Source organism: Eubalaena glacialis, chromosome 1, assembly GCF_028564815.1.
Source record: "Eubalaena glacialis isolate mEubGla1 chromosome 1, mEubGla1.1.hap2.+ XY, whole genome shotgun sequence".
Lineage (NCBI taxonomy): Eukaryota > Metazoa > Chordata > Mammalia > Artiodactyla > Balaenidae > Eubalaena > Eubalaena glacialis.
In genome coordinates, this window is record NC_083716.1 from 211783850 (window position 1) to 211798709 (window position 14860).

A 14860-nucleotide genomic window follows, 5' to 3' on the forward strand; every position below is an offset into this window, starting at 1 on the left:
CAAAAATGGTCTCATTATTCATCTATTTTAGTAATTCATCTTTCCTTCTAAAAGTAGCATTTTTAAATCATATTAACGTTTCACGGTGGGGTGGAGAGGCTTGGTTGCAGTCTACCAGCACATTTAATTATTATTCCTTTTAAGATAAAAGGTAGTGTAGTGAATTATAATAATGTGAGCATAAGGACTGCTGAAATTAAGAGGGCACTTTGCTTTTTGTCGCACAGAAAGCAAAGATTTCTTCTGCAAAATTATCAAAGTTTCCATTTCTCTGATGTCTCTGACACTTAGGTCTCTCTTCTTATCTTTCACCTAAATCTGTTATAAAGAACTTTTGAGTTCTGCTTTTGTTTGATCAAAGGCATTTGTGTGAATGGTACCTTTTTCCTCTCTTTTCCCAATATCTTTTTGCCTCCCAAAGTGCCTCACACATTGATGTCTTCATTTTGATTTGTTCATTAAATCCAGTGCTACCCATTATATAGTTTTCCTCCCTTGCTTCCTTAATTACAAATTAAATGTACACATTGAAACTCTTGCTGCATTGGTTTTCTAATGCCCTGGGGTAGTCTGTGTCAGAAATATGTATAAAAGTTTGACTCCCAAGTTCATAGTTTTCCAGTTACAGCTCAGCCTTGGTTTGTATAACTAATTGCATTCCAACTGAATTAAAAACAAGTAGCAGACTTTTTAGCTCAACCAAAGCTGAAACTTGTAATAGTAAGTAGAAGGCAGGCATTTGACTAAGCTTCTTGTCCATTCTGTAAGCTCATTAGAGTTCACTCATTCTTTTCCTTCTTAAGTTCTTTGTTGGCAGAAATAGGTACTATCTATATATGTGTATGTGTCTATTTTTAGCCTTATATCCAAATAATTTGAGTTATTCAAGGTGTGTGTTCTAAGACCTTGATACATGAACTTTTTTTTTCTCCAACTTCAGCACGCTTGAGGGATACAGCATACTGTTAGTAACAGAGATTCACTCACCACAGCAATTCTCACTTGAACTAGAAATAGAAAGCATGCTCTTTAGGAAAGAGGCATATCAAAATCTCAAATAGGGAAGTGAAGATGAGGGAGGTGAAGCTGAGAAAAATAGATGTTTAATTTGGTAACTGACAGTTGCTAGTTTTAAAGGTTAATACTTTGAGATTTTAAAAGCTTTTATACATTATCTTTATCCTTTATTCTCTCTGTATGTGCACATATGACCTTGATGGAACTGATTTAACATTATGTTCTTGATTGTCATTAAGAATCAGTATAATGACCACTTACATATACAATATTTATATGTTTCTTAACTTATAAAAGAAATATATGGTTGTAAAAAATTCAAATGGTAGAGGTTTATAGTATTAATAAAAAGTAAAAACCCTTTCCATCCCTCCCCATTAGAGTTTGGTATATATCCTTCCATTCTTTTTCATTCTGTTTATACATACACATGTCATGTATTTTTATACAAGTGAGACCTACATTATTTATATACCATAGACAAATATATGCATATATAGTTATATATGTAGTTTCTTTTAATAGCTACATTGTGTTTCACTGTATAAATACAACATTTATTTAAAAATCACACACACTGATGAATATTTAGGACATATCTACTGTTTCAAACAATGCTATCTGAACATTCTTTTATATATATAGTATCCTGTCCTGTCAGTGGGGATAGCATCTAAAGAGTGGAATTGTTGAAGCCAAGCCAGCCTGCCCAATGACCCTTCCCAGTGGCTACACCAATTTGTACTCCTTCAATAAATCGGTTTTTTTTTTTTTTTAACTAATACTATTATTAGTTTTGTCCATTACTTGGTTCACAGTCCCTGATGATAAAGTCTTGTTTGAGAGATTTTATTCTTAGTTAGAAAAACATGTTTTATTTCACTAACTAAAACTGTTTTCCTCTTCATTTTGGCTCCTCAAAATCTCAGCTGAGTTTGTTTAATTATACTCTTTTCCTTCTTCTAGATTTTTGTGGTAGAATCATTATATACACCTAAAGATACATCAGTTACTTGATTTCTATCTTTTTCTTCTTGTTTTAATGAATTTAGTTTTACGGAAAGCTATCTTAAGTCCTTTTGGAATATGAAGTATATAAATAAATATTAAGAGAAAAACAATGTTTGATAGGCTCAGACTTCAGTTTTTCAGAGTACTTTCATATATACATGGTCTCATTTGATTTTTATAACAATTGTACTTAGTGGCTAGAACCAGATATTTTTATTTTTACAGAAGAGATAACAGATTCAAATAACAGTTTAGTGATGGAACTTGGACTAGAACCCAGATCTCCTGATTTCTAGTTTCCTTCTTTCCTCCCACCTTGAGTTCATTGGTAGGTAGTCAAGAAGAAAGTTGTGTGCATTGAATACAGTGGAATTTGCTTATTAACTCTATTTGAGAAATTGTGGTTTGATTCTGTTAACCTTCTGATTCTTTCAAGTTATCCTGAAGTATTAATCTCAGAATAGTTTTTACATATTCCTTTTTTTCTCCTTGTCTAAGATAAGTAAAATTTATGGGATTAGCTAAAGTGGGTGGATTGTATATGCCAGTATCTTAATTTCCACAAGTATTATTTACTAAACCAAATCACAGCCATTAACTGTTATTATTTCTTGATCAGTAAATAATCCAGTTTTTCATACATAGATGACTCAGGATATTAATTACCCAGAGCAAGCTGACAGTTGATCCCAAACTAATTTCCTTCTAACAGACAAAAAGTAACATGCTCAAATCAGACATGTTGACTTAGTTAAAATCCATTATGCAATTTTATATGTAATACTGTGATTTTTAGTCCTCCTCTTTCTGGAAAACTTAAATTCTAACAGGGAAAGTATCTTATTAACTTTTTCCATGTACTGTAGCATAAAGGTTAATTCATGTTTTTTATAAAGTGAAATGTCTACTAATATGAGCCAAAGTTGATTCCTTTGTAACAGATAAATGACAAGTATGATTAATTCGTGAATAATCAATGGATCCTACATGAGAATGCTTGAATAGGTAACTTAGAAATAGCAGTAAAATATTTTTTTCTAAATGATGATCTTGGGCTCTAATTTTAAACTCCATGAGAGGTCTGTGATAATTAAGTTCCATAGGACATTTCCGTTGTTTCATTGAGTGGACTTTTGTTATACTTTATGCATTGCTAACTGAGTTAGAGAACAGAATGCACTACTGAACTGCTTTATTAACTATGAATTAAATAATCATTTATTGGGTGCCTGTTACATGCCCATATCTGTGCTAATAAGTACATGAACGTAGAGAAGGTAAATATTATGTAGTTAATGCCAGAATAAAGGAAGTGTGGATCACAGAGTGGTCCTTCTTCTGAACCAAATAACTTCAAGTGGAATTTAACATTTTCTCATTTTTTATTTGTTAACTGACATTACTATAAATTATAATGTGGTTCATAGAGTACATTTGTATTCTTGAAATTGGATATAGGTTTCCTGAGCAGAAAGTTACTTGAGTATACAAAATCCTTCTTGGTGATGTTATTTGCTGTAATAATTTCTCCTAGATTATGTCTTGCAAATTATTCTGCTTTGAATTTAGTGTGTGTATAAGACTTACATGGTATTAATTAAACTTGTAACAATAAAATCCATTGGGTTTTAGTTGCCATTACCCAGGGAGGAGCAATACAGCTGGCTAACAATGGTACCGATGGGGTACAGGGCCTGCAGACATTAACCATGACCAATGCAGCTGCCACTCAGCCGGGTACTACCATCCTGCAGTATGCACAGACCACTGATGGACAGCAGATCTTAGTGCCCAGCAACCAAGTTGTTGTTCAAGGTAAGAGAATTCAGAATTCACAGGTGTGGTAAATTCTTTGAAAAGTTAAAATTTTATAGACTCAGAAAAAGTAAGTATGATACTGCAAAGCACTATTAAAATATAGTTTATTTTTCTTCATTATAGATACTGTTTTCCATGAACTCTTCTTCCATTATTCCAATTGGACCAAAATGTCATGGCATAAAAACAACTATTTTCAGTTTTAAAAATATAACATCTATCTTTAACACCTTTAACATTTGGATATAGGAGAAATGAGGTAGGTTAGAGGGAAAGACAATAAAATTAGGAGTTAAAAAAGCTAGATTCTAAATCTAAATATATATAGATTCACTTTGTGACCTTGAGTAAGACCCAGCCTCCCTGGGCCTCATTTTTTTTCATGTGTCAAATGAAAAGTTGTACTAAATCACTGATAAGAATCTTTGGAGGTTCAAAATTCTGTTCCTCTGCTTTTAAGTCAAAAGAAATTTATGTCTTCATTTCTAAGATCATCATTTTTTATTTCAAAGGATAGCATTATATTCTGAAAAATCCTATACCAGTGTGCAAGTCTGCTGGTCTATGAGCAAAAGTAGTTAAATCCATGGTGAATTATAGAAATAGCTTTTTTCTGTTTTGTTTTGTTTTAATTTTTTTGTTTTCTTCCTATTTGTTTCAGAAATCTTTATGGATGGGAGTTGACCATTTTTCTTTGAATTCACTTGACTATTTTAAGAATATGATTTATGCCACATTTAAAATTTGCATATTAAGGAAATACTAATAAATCTGTTTCTAAAAATATTTTTATTAAAAATATGTTTTGCCTCTGTTAGGTAATGACAGATGTGCCCCTTCACCATGGATGATTAATTTTGAATAATTCTAAAACACCAACTAGAGAGTCATAATTTATTTAAAGGGCCCTAATGTATTTACAGAATATTTTCTGTTACTAAACAAATAATATTTGAAGAAGATAATATTTTGCTTATTAATGGGAGTAAAACACCTTTTCACTTTACATGCAGGTACTCAAAAATTGTAAAGCAGGATGTCAGTGAATTTGAATTCTGAACGTCAGTTTGAAGATGGTAACATGTTTAGTATATAAATCTTTTCCACTCAAACTACACATTTTAATTGATATTAATAACAAATATGGATGATTTTATAAAGAGCTTCAAATTCTCTCAGATAATGTTAGGTTTCTTATTCCTAGGAGGGCATATTATTAAGCTGTTTTTAGAAGCGATTTGACAAGTAGAGACTGTTTTTCTTTTCACAAATGATGGATCATTTAGTTAGAAAAATAAAACTTCAATTTGTTTAGCCGTTATCATTTACATTAAAACAATGCTTACAAGTAATATAATTGGCATCAAATGGTACACTTTTTCATACTTTGTTTTGTTACAATTAGGAATTTATAATAGTTGACCATTATGCTTTATTTTCTCTTCCATTTTGCTATTTTATGAAAAATCATGGTCGTTTTTATGTCGTGGCAAGAGTCTACTTGAAATTTTTTAATATGAATTTACCAATATCAAAGGAAGACATTGAGGACTATACTCTATCTAGGAAGATCATCCAAGCTGTGCCCCACTTACCTTTTAGACTTAAGGTTGGTAAGCATGTTGACAACAGAATAGAACTACATTCCAATGAAAGATAATGTAAGACCCAGCAGACATAAGTTAAGACGTCTTTCATCCAAGTGACTATACTAATAAATACACTAAATTGGGAATTATTTCTGAGTAATGTCCCAAAGAGTGCTGATTCTTTCAACATTTTAGTCAGAATCATCTGTTCCTTTTTTTCCTTTTAATCCAAAATATATGTTTAGATTGATGATTGACACGTAGTTTTACCAAGTCACAGTGCTTCAGTGTCTTACACCATGCTCACTATTTTTCTTTTCAGCTGCCTCTGGAGATGTACAAACATACCAGATTCGTACAGCACCCACTAGCACCATTGCCCCTGGAGTTGTTATGGCGTCCTCCCCAGCACTTCCTACACAGCCTGCTGAAGAAGCAGCACGAAAGAGAGAGGTTCGCCTCATGAAGAACAGGTACATACATTGCATTTACTTATACTGTTGTAGGTCAGGCATATCTTCAGATTCTGCCAGATGTGTGTCTTTAAGATCTGCTGACAATAGGATCTTTGCATTGAGATATTTTTCTGGTAAAATTGATGGATCTTGCTAAAACTTCTTTATTTAGCTTCTCATAAGCTGCACTTATGAGATGGCTAATGGGATTATGGGTCCATCTTTGATGATAGAGTAGTTTTCTTTCATGCAGTTTCCCCATGGGAGATTTAACGCCCAACTTTGCTATATTTTCACTATTGCTTCAACCAACTAACTAGGTTATTTAAAAATTGTTTCTTTTCATGAGTAGTATTGTTAAGATTAAGCGTTTCATGTATATATATATTAAAATTAAGTGTTAAGTTTTATTTATATTAAATGTATTTGTAATAAGGTAAATGTATGATGGCCAATCTAAGTTTTAATGCATATTATCTTTACTCAAAATAATAACAATTTAACACGTAAATAAAGATCCTTCAAAAATAGATTAATGCCGAGAATATCTTATCATTGACAAAAATCTTAAAATAGAACTAGTCTTCAACAATGAAAATGCTACATATCGAAAATTTATTAAATGTGGGAAAGTTATTCCCATAAAGTAAATTCATAGCTGTAAATGGCTTTGTCATCAACAAAACGTAATAACAAATTTTATTTACTTATATTTACTTTAGTATTTTTATTTATTTAGCTTAGGATTTAAATATTTAGCTTAAGATACAGAAATGACCTAAGACAAACCAAAGGAAATGAAAATAAAGATATTAAAAGTTTGAAACTGAAAATACTCCACTGCTTTTCACCCCAAGGTTCTTCAAATGCTATGATAAAGTGAAAGAAACATAGAGGTTGAACTTAGAGGACGTGGATTCAAGTCCTAGATCTACCCCTTTTGCTGTGACTTTAGAAGAACATAACCTTCTAAACCTCAGTTTTCTCCTTTGTAAAACAGGATCCCACTACCCACCCAGAGGGTTGCTCCACCCAGAGGGTTGCTCTGTGGGTCAAATAAGATAATTCCTTTGAAAGCACTTTGTAACTGCAGTGCTCTGTTGAAGTGTCTGTTTTTGTGCAATTTCATGTTTCAGCTTAGATCAACCTCTTTCATTCCTAAAATATTCCTTCCTAGCTGTTACAGAATGTTGGTAAGTTACACCTAGGCAGAAACGGCACAGTTTTTTCCAGATTATTAGGAAAAGAGTTGGAAACAAGCTGAGTAACTTATTTCATTTGTGCTCCATCAATCTGTGATTTTAAGTATTTAAGCTACAATAATAAACAGAAGCATAAAAGCTGTGTTCATATTTAAATATTTTAAAGTATAAATTAAACTGTGTGTTTAAACTTTTTTACTGTTTGTAAGGAAATGTGTAAGTAACCCTTTTGAAAATTAGAAGCAAGTCTGATTAGAAGTCTCAAGTAAAGGCTAGGTTACAAAGTTTAAGACAACAGCATTTACTAAAGAAACCAGTTCTCAGCAGACAAAACAGAGCAGTCAGGTAAAAAATACATCTCTTGATTATGAAAGCAACAAAGGACTTCAGATTATGTCTGTGTAGTTTGGCTCTATGGAACAGAAACATTTCCCCTTACACAGAAATCACTTAAGAAGCAGCTTAATTGTAGTGGGTGAGGAGGCAGCACTACAGCTTCTTGTCTGCTCTGGTGTATAGAGGGCTGCCCATTTATGAAAGCACATTAATTTGACAGGCATACCAAATTCTCCTTTTCCTCTATTCGTGCGATTTATGATTCTCACCCCCCCCACCCCCCACCCCCCCCCCACACACATACACACACATCGGGCACATACACACCAAGCTGGGGACAGGGAACACATAGCTACAGTTCCTAACAACCTCTGCTTGCCTGAGATATTCAGGGAAGCCACCTGACTTACTGTGAACTCTTTAATAAAATACTTTGGCTTGGATTTAATTTCACTATAAGGAAACTTCCCATTGACTCTGGTATAGTTCCTTTTCCCTGTATTCCCAGATATCTGGCTGCTTCTACTTTTTCAACTTCCATTCACTAGAATCTGGCTTCTGTGCCCACCATACCACTCCAGTGTCTATAAAAAGGTACAGATACCTTCCCATTTGGCAAATCTAGTATTCTCTTTTCATTTAATTTTACCTTTACCGGGAGTATTTGACACTTTTGACTGCTCATTTCTCTAAACTCTTCTTTGGCTTACTCACCTGGTTTTCTGACTACTTTTCAAATTTTCCCTTGAAACTTTCATCCATACCTATGTATTTCAGGCATCACCTATATGTTGATACCACCTAATTATATGTATTCCGGCTTTGACCTTTCCCTTGAGATATTATTTATTTAGGTCCCGGTATGTGCTGGACACGATACCTCGTTTCTTTACATATTTTATTAGTTCTGCCCACAATGAGAGAGAAGCTTATGTCCACTTTACAGAGGAGATATGGTTCAGAAAGAAGGTAAATATTTTGCCAAAGGTCACACCTTTTAAAAAATGGGTAGAACTGAGATATGAGCCTTGCTCTGGCACCAAAGCCTGTGCACCTGCTACCTGTCAGATTCAACCATCATCTCCTGCTCTGCCACTCAGACCAGAACACATGGCAGTGTGCTGGAGGTACGTAGCACCAAGAGGCAGACATGGAACGCTTTCCTTGAATATTTATTTGGCTCAAAAGTTTGAGAAAAAACATTTTTAAGGTAAACTTAAAGATATAATTCACACCAGCAGCAGTTGCTTTGGACTGTGCTCCCATATTTAGTTTCCTCTGCCATTATGGTTACCTAGGTGGCAAAGTTAGAGAAGCACTCTCCTCCTGAACATATTCACGAGGATAAATGTCCCTGTGTGCCTCAAACACAGCCTGTCTTCTAAACTTGATAAGAAAAAGTTGTGATTCCCCAAATTCTATAACATTCAAATTGCCATTTACTCAAAAATGAAGATAAGTGGTAAATGTTCTAAAAGAAAGTATAGATGGTTACATTAATTTGTGTTGCTGCAGTAACAAAAAATAATAAAATCTCAGTGTCTTAGAACAGGGACTTCCCTGGTGGCGCAGTGGTTAAGAATCCGCCTGCCAATGCAAGGGACACGGGTTTGATCCCTGGTCCGGGAAGATCCCACATGCCGCGGAGCAACTAAGCCCATGTGCCACAGCTACTGAGCCCACGTGCCACAACTACTGAAGCCCACGCACCTAGAGCCTGTGCTGTGCAACAAAGACCCAACGCAGCCATAAATAAATTTATTTATTTATTAAAAAAAAAAACAAACCCAACAACAACAAAAATTTCTTCCTCACATAAAACACATATGTGTTTTATGTTACATTTTGGCAGCTGCAAGTCATGCTATGGCTCTCCTCCACATGCTCCCAGCCAAAGGAGGAGCACCTCTTTGAGTCCTGTCATTATTGTAGCAAAGGGAAAGGGGAAATGCTTTTTGAAGCATCTGCTTGATTGTGGTGAACATCATGTCCACTCGGGTACCATAGGCCAAAGCACAGGCTAGGACAAGCCCAACGTCAGTGAAATGGGAATGGTGTGCTCTTCCCACAGGGAGGGAGGAGTAAAAACTTATGGAAGCAATACAACCCAGCACCTCTGTCTTACAATTTTAGAGTGCAGGAAGAATTTAATAGGTTTCCTAAGAGCAGAAGTAATAAAGGAAAAGGTTAAGTAGGTTTGACCATCTAAAAATATGAAACCTCTGATTAGCCAAGGAAAAGATAAAGTAGCAAAGCAAACAATAAACTAGAAACATTTTAACAAAGTCAGGAGACTGATAAGTTAAGGATATAAATAAGTAGATTCAAAGAAAATGAATTAGAAATGGGGTAAAAAAACTGAAAATTCAAACCAGTTAAAGTGTATGCTATGTAAATTAAGGTACATCCTTTCAACTGTATAAAACCAACTGTTAATAATGGAGATGTGTTTTTATTGAGATGGGAAAATGTTCATAGTGGAAAAGAGCAGGTTACCAAAGAATATGTATTATGATCCCATTTTTATTTATTTTTATTACAGAAGTAAAACATGCTCATTATAAGCACATTAGAAAACATAAGATAAAAATATTTACTCACCACTAATTGTGCCACCCAAAATGTTAACATTCTGGTGTATAATTTTTTCCCCCTAATATATATGTGCAAAGATAAATAATACATTTTTAGTATACAGTTTTTATTTTTTTATTTTGAAATAATTTTAGCTTATGGGAACAGTTATAAAAATAGTACAGAGTTCCAGATACTCTCTATCCACCTTTCTGTAAGTTTAGCATATTACATAACTGGGCTGTGTTTATCAAAACTTAAGAAATTAACATTCTGTCATATACTATGTATAGTAATTAACATAGTATTTTTTATAGTGGTATAATAATATTAACTGCACTATCCATTTTATTTGAATTTCCTCAGTTATTCCACTTCTATTCCTTTTCTCTTGCAGAATCCAATCCAGGGTACCACATTGCATTTAGTCATCGTGGCTCCTCATCTCCTCCAATCTGTGACAGTTCTTTCCTTGTCTTTCATGGGCTTGTCACTTTTGAAGAGTAGTAGTTAAGTTTTTTTCAGAATATCCCTCACTTTGGGCCTGTGTGATGTTTTTATTATGATTAGATGAAGGTAATGGATTTGGGGGAAGAATACCACAGAGATGTAGTCTGCCCTTCTTGTCACTTCATATCAGGGAGCACATACCAGCATGACTCATTACTGGCAATGTTAACTTTGATCACTTGGTTAAAGTGCTGTCCAAGTGCTCCCGCTGCAGTTATCATTTTTCTCTTTTTACACACTATTCCTTAGAAGCAAGTCACGGATTTAGAAAGGGAGGAGAATTAAACTCCACCTCCTGGAAAGGAGAGTATCAAAGAACTTGTGGTCATAGGTGAAAACCAACATGGTAATTGGTGTTAACTTTCACAGAGTTGCTTGGAGACTATGCAAATATTTTATTTCTCTTTCAAGTTTTCCCCACTAACTTTAGTATTCACAGGGGAATCTTTCCTGCAGTAATTATTACTGTGATATTCTAATGAGGATTTTCTATTTCCCCATCCCTTCTACATTTACTAACTGGAATTCTTCTATAAGGAAAATTTGTCCCTTCCCCACATAATTATTTATATCAGTACGGTCTTACAGATACTTTATTCTTTGGGCTATAATTCAATATTATTTAATTATGATAAGATTATTCCAGTTTTGGCCATCGGGAGCTCTTACAAGTTGGTTCCTGTGTCCTTTAGATGGCGTCTTATTTTTCTTCAAGCACATCTTTACTTTCTGGCCCTACAAGATCATCTGGGTTCAACTTCTCATCTTGTGTTTTCCCTGCTTTAGCCTTGAAATCAGCCATCTATTCAGTGAGTCCTAGTTTCTTTCATTGGAAAATGGTATTTAGAAATCAGTTAGGCAGTAGTTGTGCTCTTTGCTACTGAGGTTTCACAGGCCCTCTCAAAGGACAGAGCTAGGAAATATACACGTGTGTGTGTGTGTACACGCCCATGTATGCACACAACTATATTTCTGTACGTGTACATTACTATAATAAATATGTTTGTACTGATCACTCTGACTCTAATCTGTAACCACAGGGCTTATTTTAGCCTTCCCTTCCCCCCTTTGCTTATTTGAACTTCATTCTCTGACAGAAACTTGGCTTCCCACTAAAGATGGTTTATTTATGTATTTGTTAAACTCTAGTATCATATAAAATAGTTTCATAATTGCTAACTTGTACCCCTGTGAGAAACAAATTTACAATATAGCATTTATGTACAGTTCTGTTTTTAGCCTTAAAGTACCAGTGAAAGTACTGTTTTCAAAGTTACTTAGCTCTGCTGCTTTTTTCTCCACCCTCTTATGTCATATACATACATTTATAGTAAAGTCAGATTTCTCAACATCTTCATTCAATTCTGGGATTCCCCGATATCCTGTTTTTTATTTTAAATTTTCATTACTTTACTTTTTGTGCTGTATATTTCTGTGGGGTTTAACAGACATATAATGTTATGTGTCTCCCACCACAGTGCCATACAGAACATTTACACCACTCTAAAAAGAATCCCTTGTGATACCTCTTGGTAGTCAGCCTCTACCCCCTCCCCCAGCCCCTGGAAACCACTGAACTGTTTTCCATCTTTTTGTTTTGTCTTTTCCAGAATCTCATATAAATATAGTATGTAACCTTTTAGATCTGGCTTCTTTCACTTAGCACAGTGCATTTAAGATTCATTGATAGTGCTGCATGAATCAGGAATTAGTTTTATCCCTGGTATTGTATGGATGTGGTTTATTTATCCATTCACCTTGAAGTTCATCTTAGTTTCCAGTTTTGGAGGATTATGAATAAAGTTACTGTAAACACTTAAATACAGGTTTTTATATGAACTTTCAGTTCACTTGAGTAAATATCTAGGAGTGGCCTGGATGGATGGAATGGTAAGTGTATATTTAACTTTATAAGAAACTGCCAAACTGTTTTCCAGAGTGGCTGTACCGTTTTGCATTTCCACCAGCAATGTATGAAAGTTCCAGTTGCTCTATATCAAATGTTATAATTTTATGTTTTACATTTAGGTCTGTGATCGCTTTTGAATTAACTTTTTTATAAGGTGTGAAATGTGTAAAAGGTTCACTTTTCTGTATGAACACCTGTTTGTTCCAGCACCATTTGTTAAAAAGACTATCCTTTCTCTGTGGAATTGCCCTTGTACTTTTGTCAAAATTTAATTGACTGTATTTGTATAGGTTTGTTTCTGGGGTGTCTAGCATGCTTCATTGTTCTGTGTATCTATCCTTTCGCCCATACAATCCACTAGGAGAATCTTTTCATTCTATCTAAAAATATTTAGATAGAAATTTTTGAGAAGCTTTAAGAGGCACTCTCCAAGCTAAAGAGTTCTTTTTATTTTTTATTTAAAGCTCATTTGAATTTTGTATTCTACGCCAAAATATAGTAATTCTTAATTTAGTATGAAAATGCTTGCCACCCTTCTGCCCCATCAATTAAAATTGGTGCTTTGAATGTTTTTTTTAATCAACTTTCTATGGTATGTTAAAATTTTACATGAGACAATTTCCAAGTCATTCTGTTTATTTTTCTCAAATGCCTAATCTATAATATATTAAAACGTTTGTTGCTTTGAGCTAAATCTTTTTTTTTTAATGTATTCTATCTAACGCAAAATAAATGATACAGAAATGTTGCATAATTTTTCCTGTCCTTTTTTGCTTGTAGGGAAGCAGCACGAGAATGTCGTAGAAAGAAGAAAGAATATGTGAAATGTCTAGAAAACAGAGTGGCAGTGCTTGAAAACCAAAACAAGACACTGATTGAGGAGCTAAAAGCACTTAAGGACCTTTACTGCCACAAATCAGATTAATTTGGGATTTAAATTTTCACCTATTATGGTGGAAAAAGGACTGGCTTGGCCACAACCAGAAAGACGAAATAAACATTTATTTTCTAAACATTTCTTTTTTTCTATGCGCAAAACTGCCTGAAAGCAACTACAGAATTTCATTCATTTGTGCTTTTGCATTAAACTGTGAATGCTCCAACACCTGCCTCCACTTCTCCCCTCAAGAAATTTTCAGCACCACGAATCATGAAGAGACTTCTGCTTTTTATCCCCCGCCCTCTTCAAGAAGTAATAATTTGTTTACTTGTAAATTGATGGGGGAAATGAGGAAAAGAAAATCTTTTTTTAAATGATTTCAAGGTTTGTGCTGAGCTCCTTGATTGCCTTAGGGACAGAATTACCCCAGCCTCTTGAGCTGAAGTAATGTGTGGGCCGCATGCATAAAGTAAGTAGGTGCAATGAAGACGTGTTGATTGCCAAATTGACGTGTTTTCACATTTTCATTGTGAATTATGTAAGATTGTTAAGAGACATACCCTCTAAAAAAAAATTTTAGGATGGTGTTGAAGAAATTAAGAATGAATTCGGAGTGCTTTCTATGTACATTCTCTTCAATACTGAAAACTTGTCCTTGGTTCTTAAAAATATTCTGTATTAACTACAGCTCTTCCATAGGGCAGTTGTTGCTTCTTGATTCGGTTCTGTATGTGTTCAACATTTTTGAATACATTAAAAGAAGTAACCAACTGAATGAAAAAGCATGGTATTTGATTTTAAATTAAATCAAAGTAAGTAAAAGTACAAAGCTTGTTTTAGTTTAGTACTAAATTCTTAGTAAAAAGATGCTCATTAGTAAACCAGTCCCTTGAGTTATATAACAAGGTTTTTAAATAAATGTTTTTGTCATCGCCTTCAAAAATATTTATATTGTCACTCATTTACTTTAAAAGGGTTTTTCTAATTAAACTGTTCCCCTTTGCACTTATATTATACCACCAACAGGAAAGCCTTCAAGATGTTAAAGCAAAGTGCTATATTTGTTTATAAAATGTTATGTGTTGTAGAAAAATACTGATTTTAAATCTTTTCCATATTAACATACTTTAACAGAGTAGTGAATTTTTTAATGAAAGAAGTTATAAGGATATAGTTCTTTTAAAGTACAGTATTAGATATGCACTAGGAAAATAATTTTCTTCAGACATATTTGAATGACTGCTGTACAATATTTGGATTGTAATTCTTGCAAAACATTTTTTTGTTGTTTTCTTCTATTGATAAAAAGGATAGCTGTGCTTTAGCTTTCCAATATGCTATATATCCTTTGTTATTCTGTAAAGGAGCTACCTGTTTTAATTCCTTACCTATAACAGTCTGTATTTGTATGTATCACACATTGTTTCCAGTACTACTATTAATTATCAATACTCATTTTATTCACTAAGCCTGATAAATTTAAAAGTTACCCTTTAAAAAAAAAATAAGACTGAGGTGGATTTGAAAAATTGGAAATTGACATAATGTTAGATAATTTC

General features: G+C 33.8%; 2 protein-coding genes across 5 annotated transcripts in view; one reads left to right on the forward strand and one right to left on the reverse strand.

The window, feature by feature from the left end:
* The window catches only part of CREB1 (cAMP responsive element binding protein 1), a 51923-nt gene that overhangs the window by 36264 nt on the left and 799 nt on the right, over positions 1 to 14860 (forward strand). For 2 of the 3 annotated variants that reach the window (XM_061186807.1, XM_061186819.1), the window contains 3 exons: positions 3661 to 3843; positions 5758 to 5908; positions 13202 to 14182. In XM_061186807.1, coding sequence (XP_061042790.1) covers positions 3661 to 3843; positions 5758 to 5908; positions 13202 to 13346 — 479 coding nt within the window. In that variant the 3' untranslated portion in view covers positions 13347 to 14182. Of the gene's footprint in view, positions 1 to 3660; positions 3844 to 5757; positions 5909 to 13201; positions 14183 to 14860 lie in introns of those variants that run through there. The other variant, XR_009700543.1, reaches the window with a different exon arrangement.
* Positions 1 to 14860, reverse strand: part of METTL21A (methyltransferase 21A, HSPA lysine) — a 55095-nt gene that overhangs the window by 17559 nt on the left and 22676 nt on the right. The window lies entirely within an intron of this gene.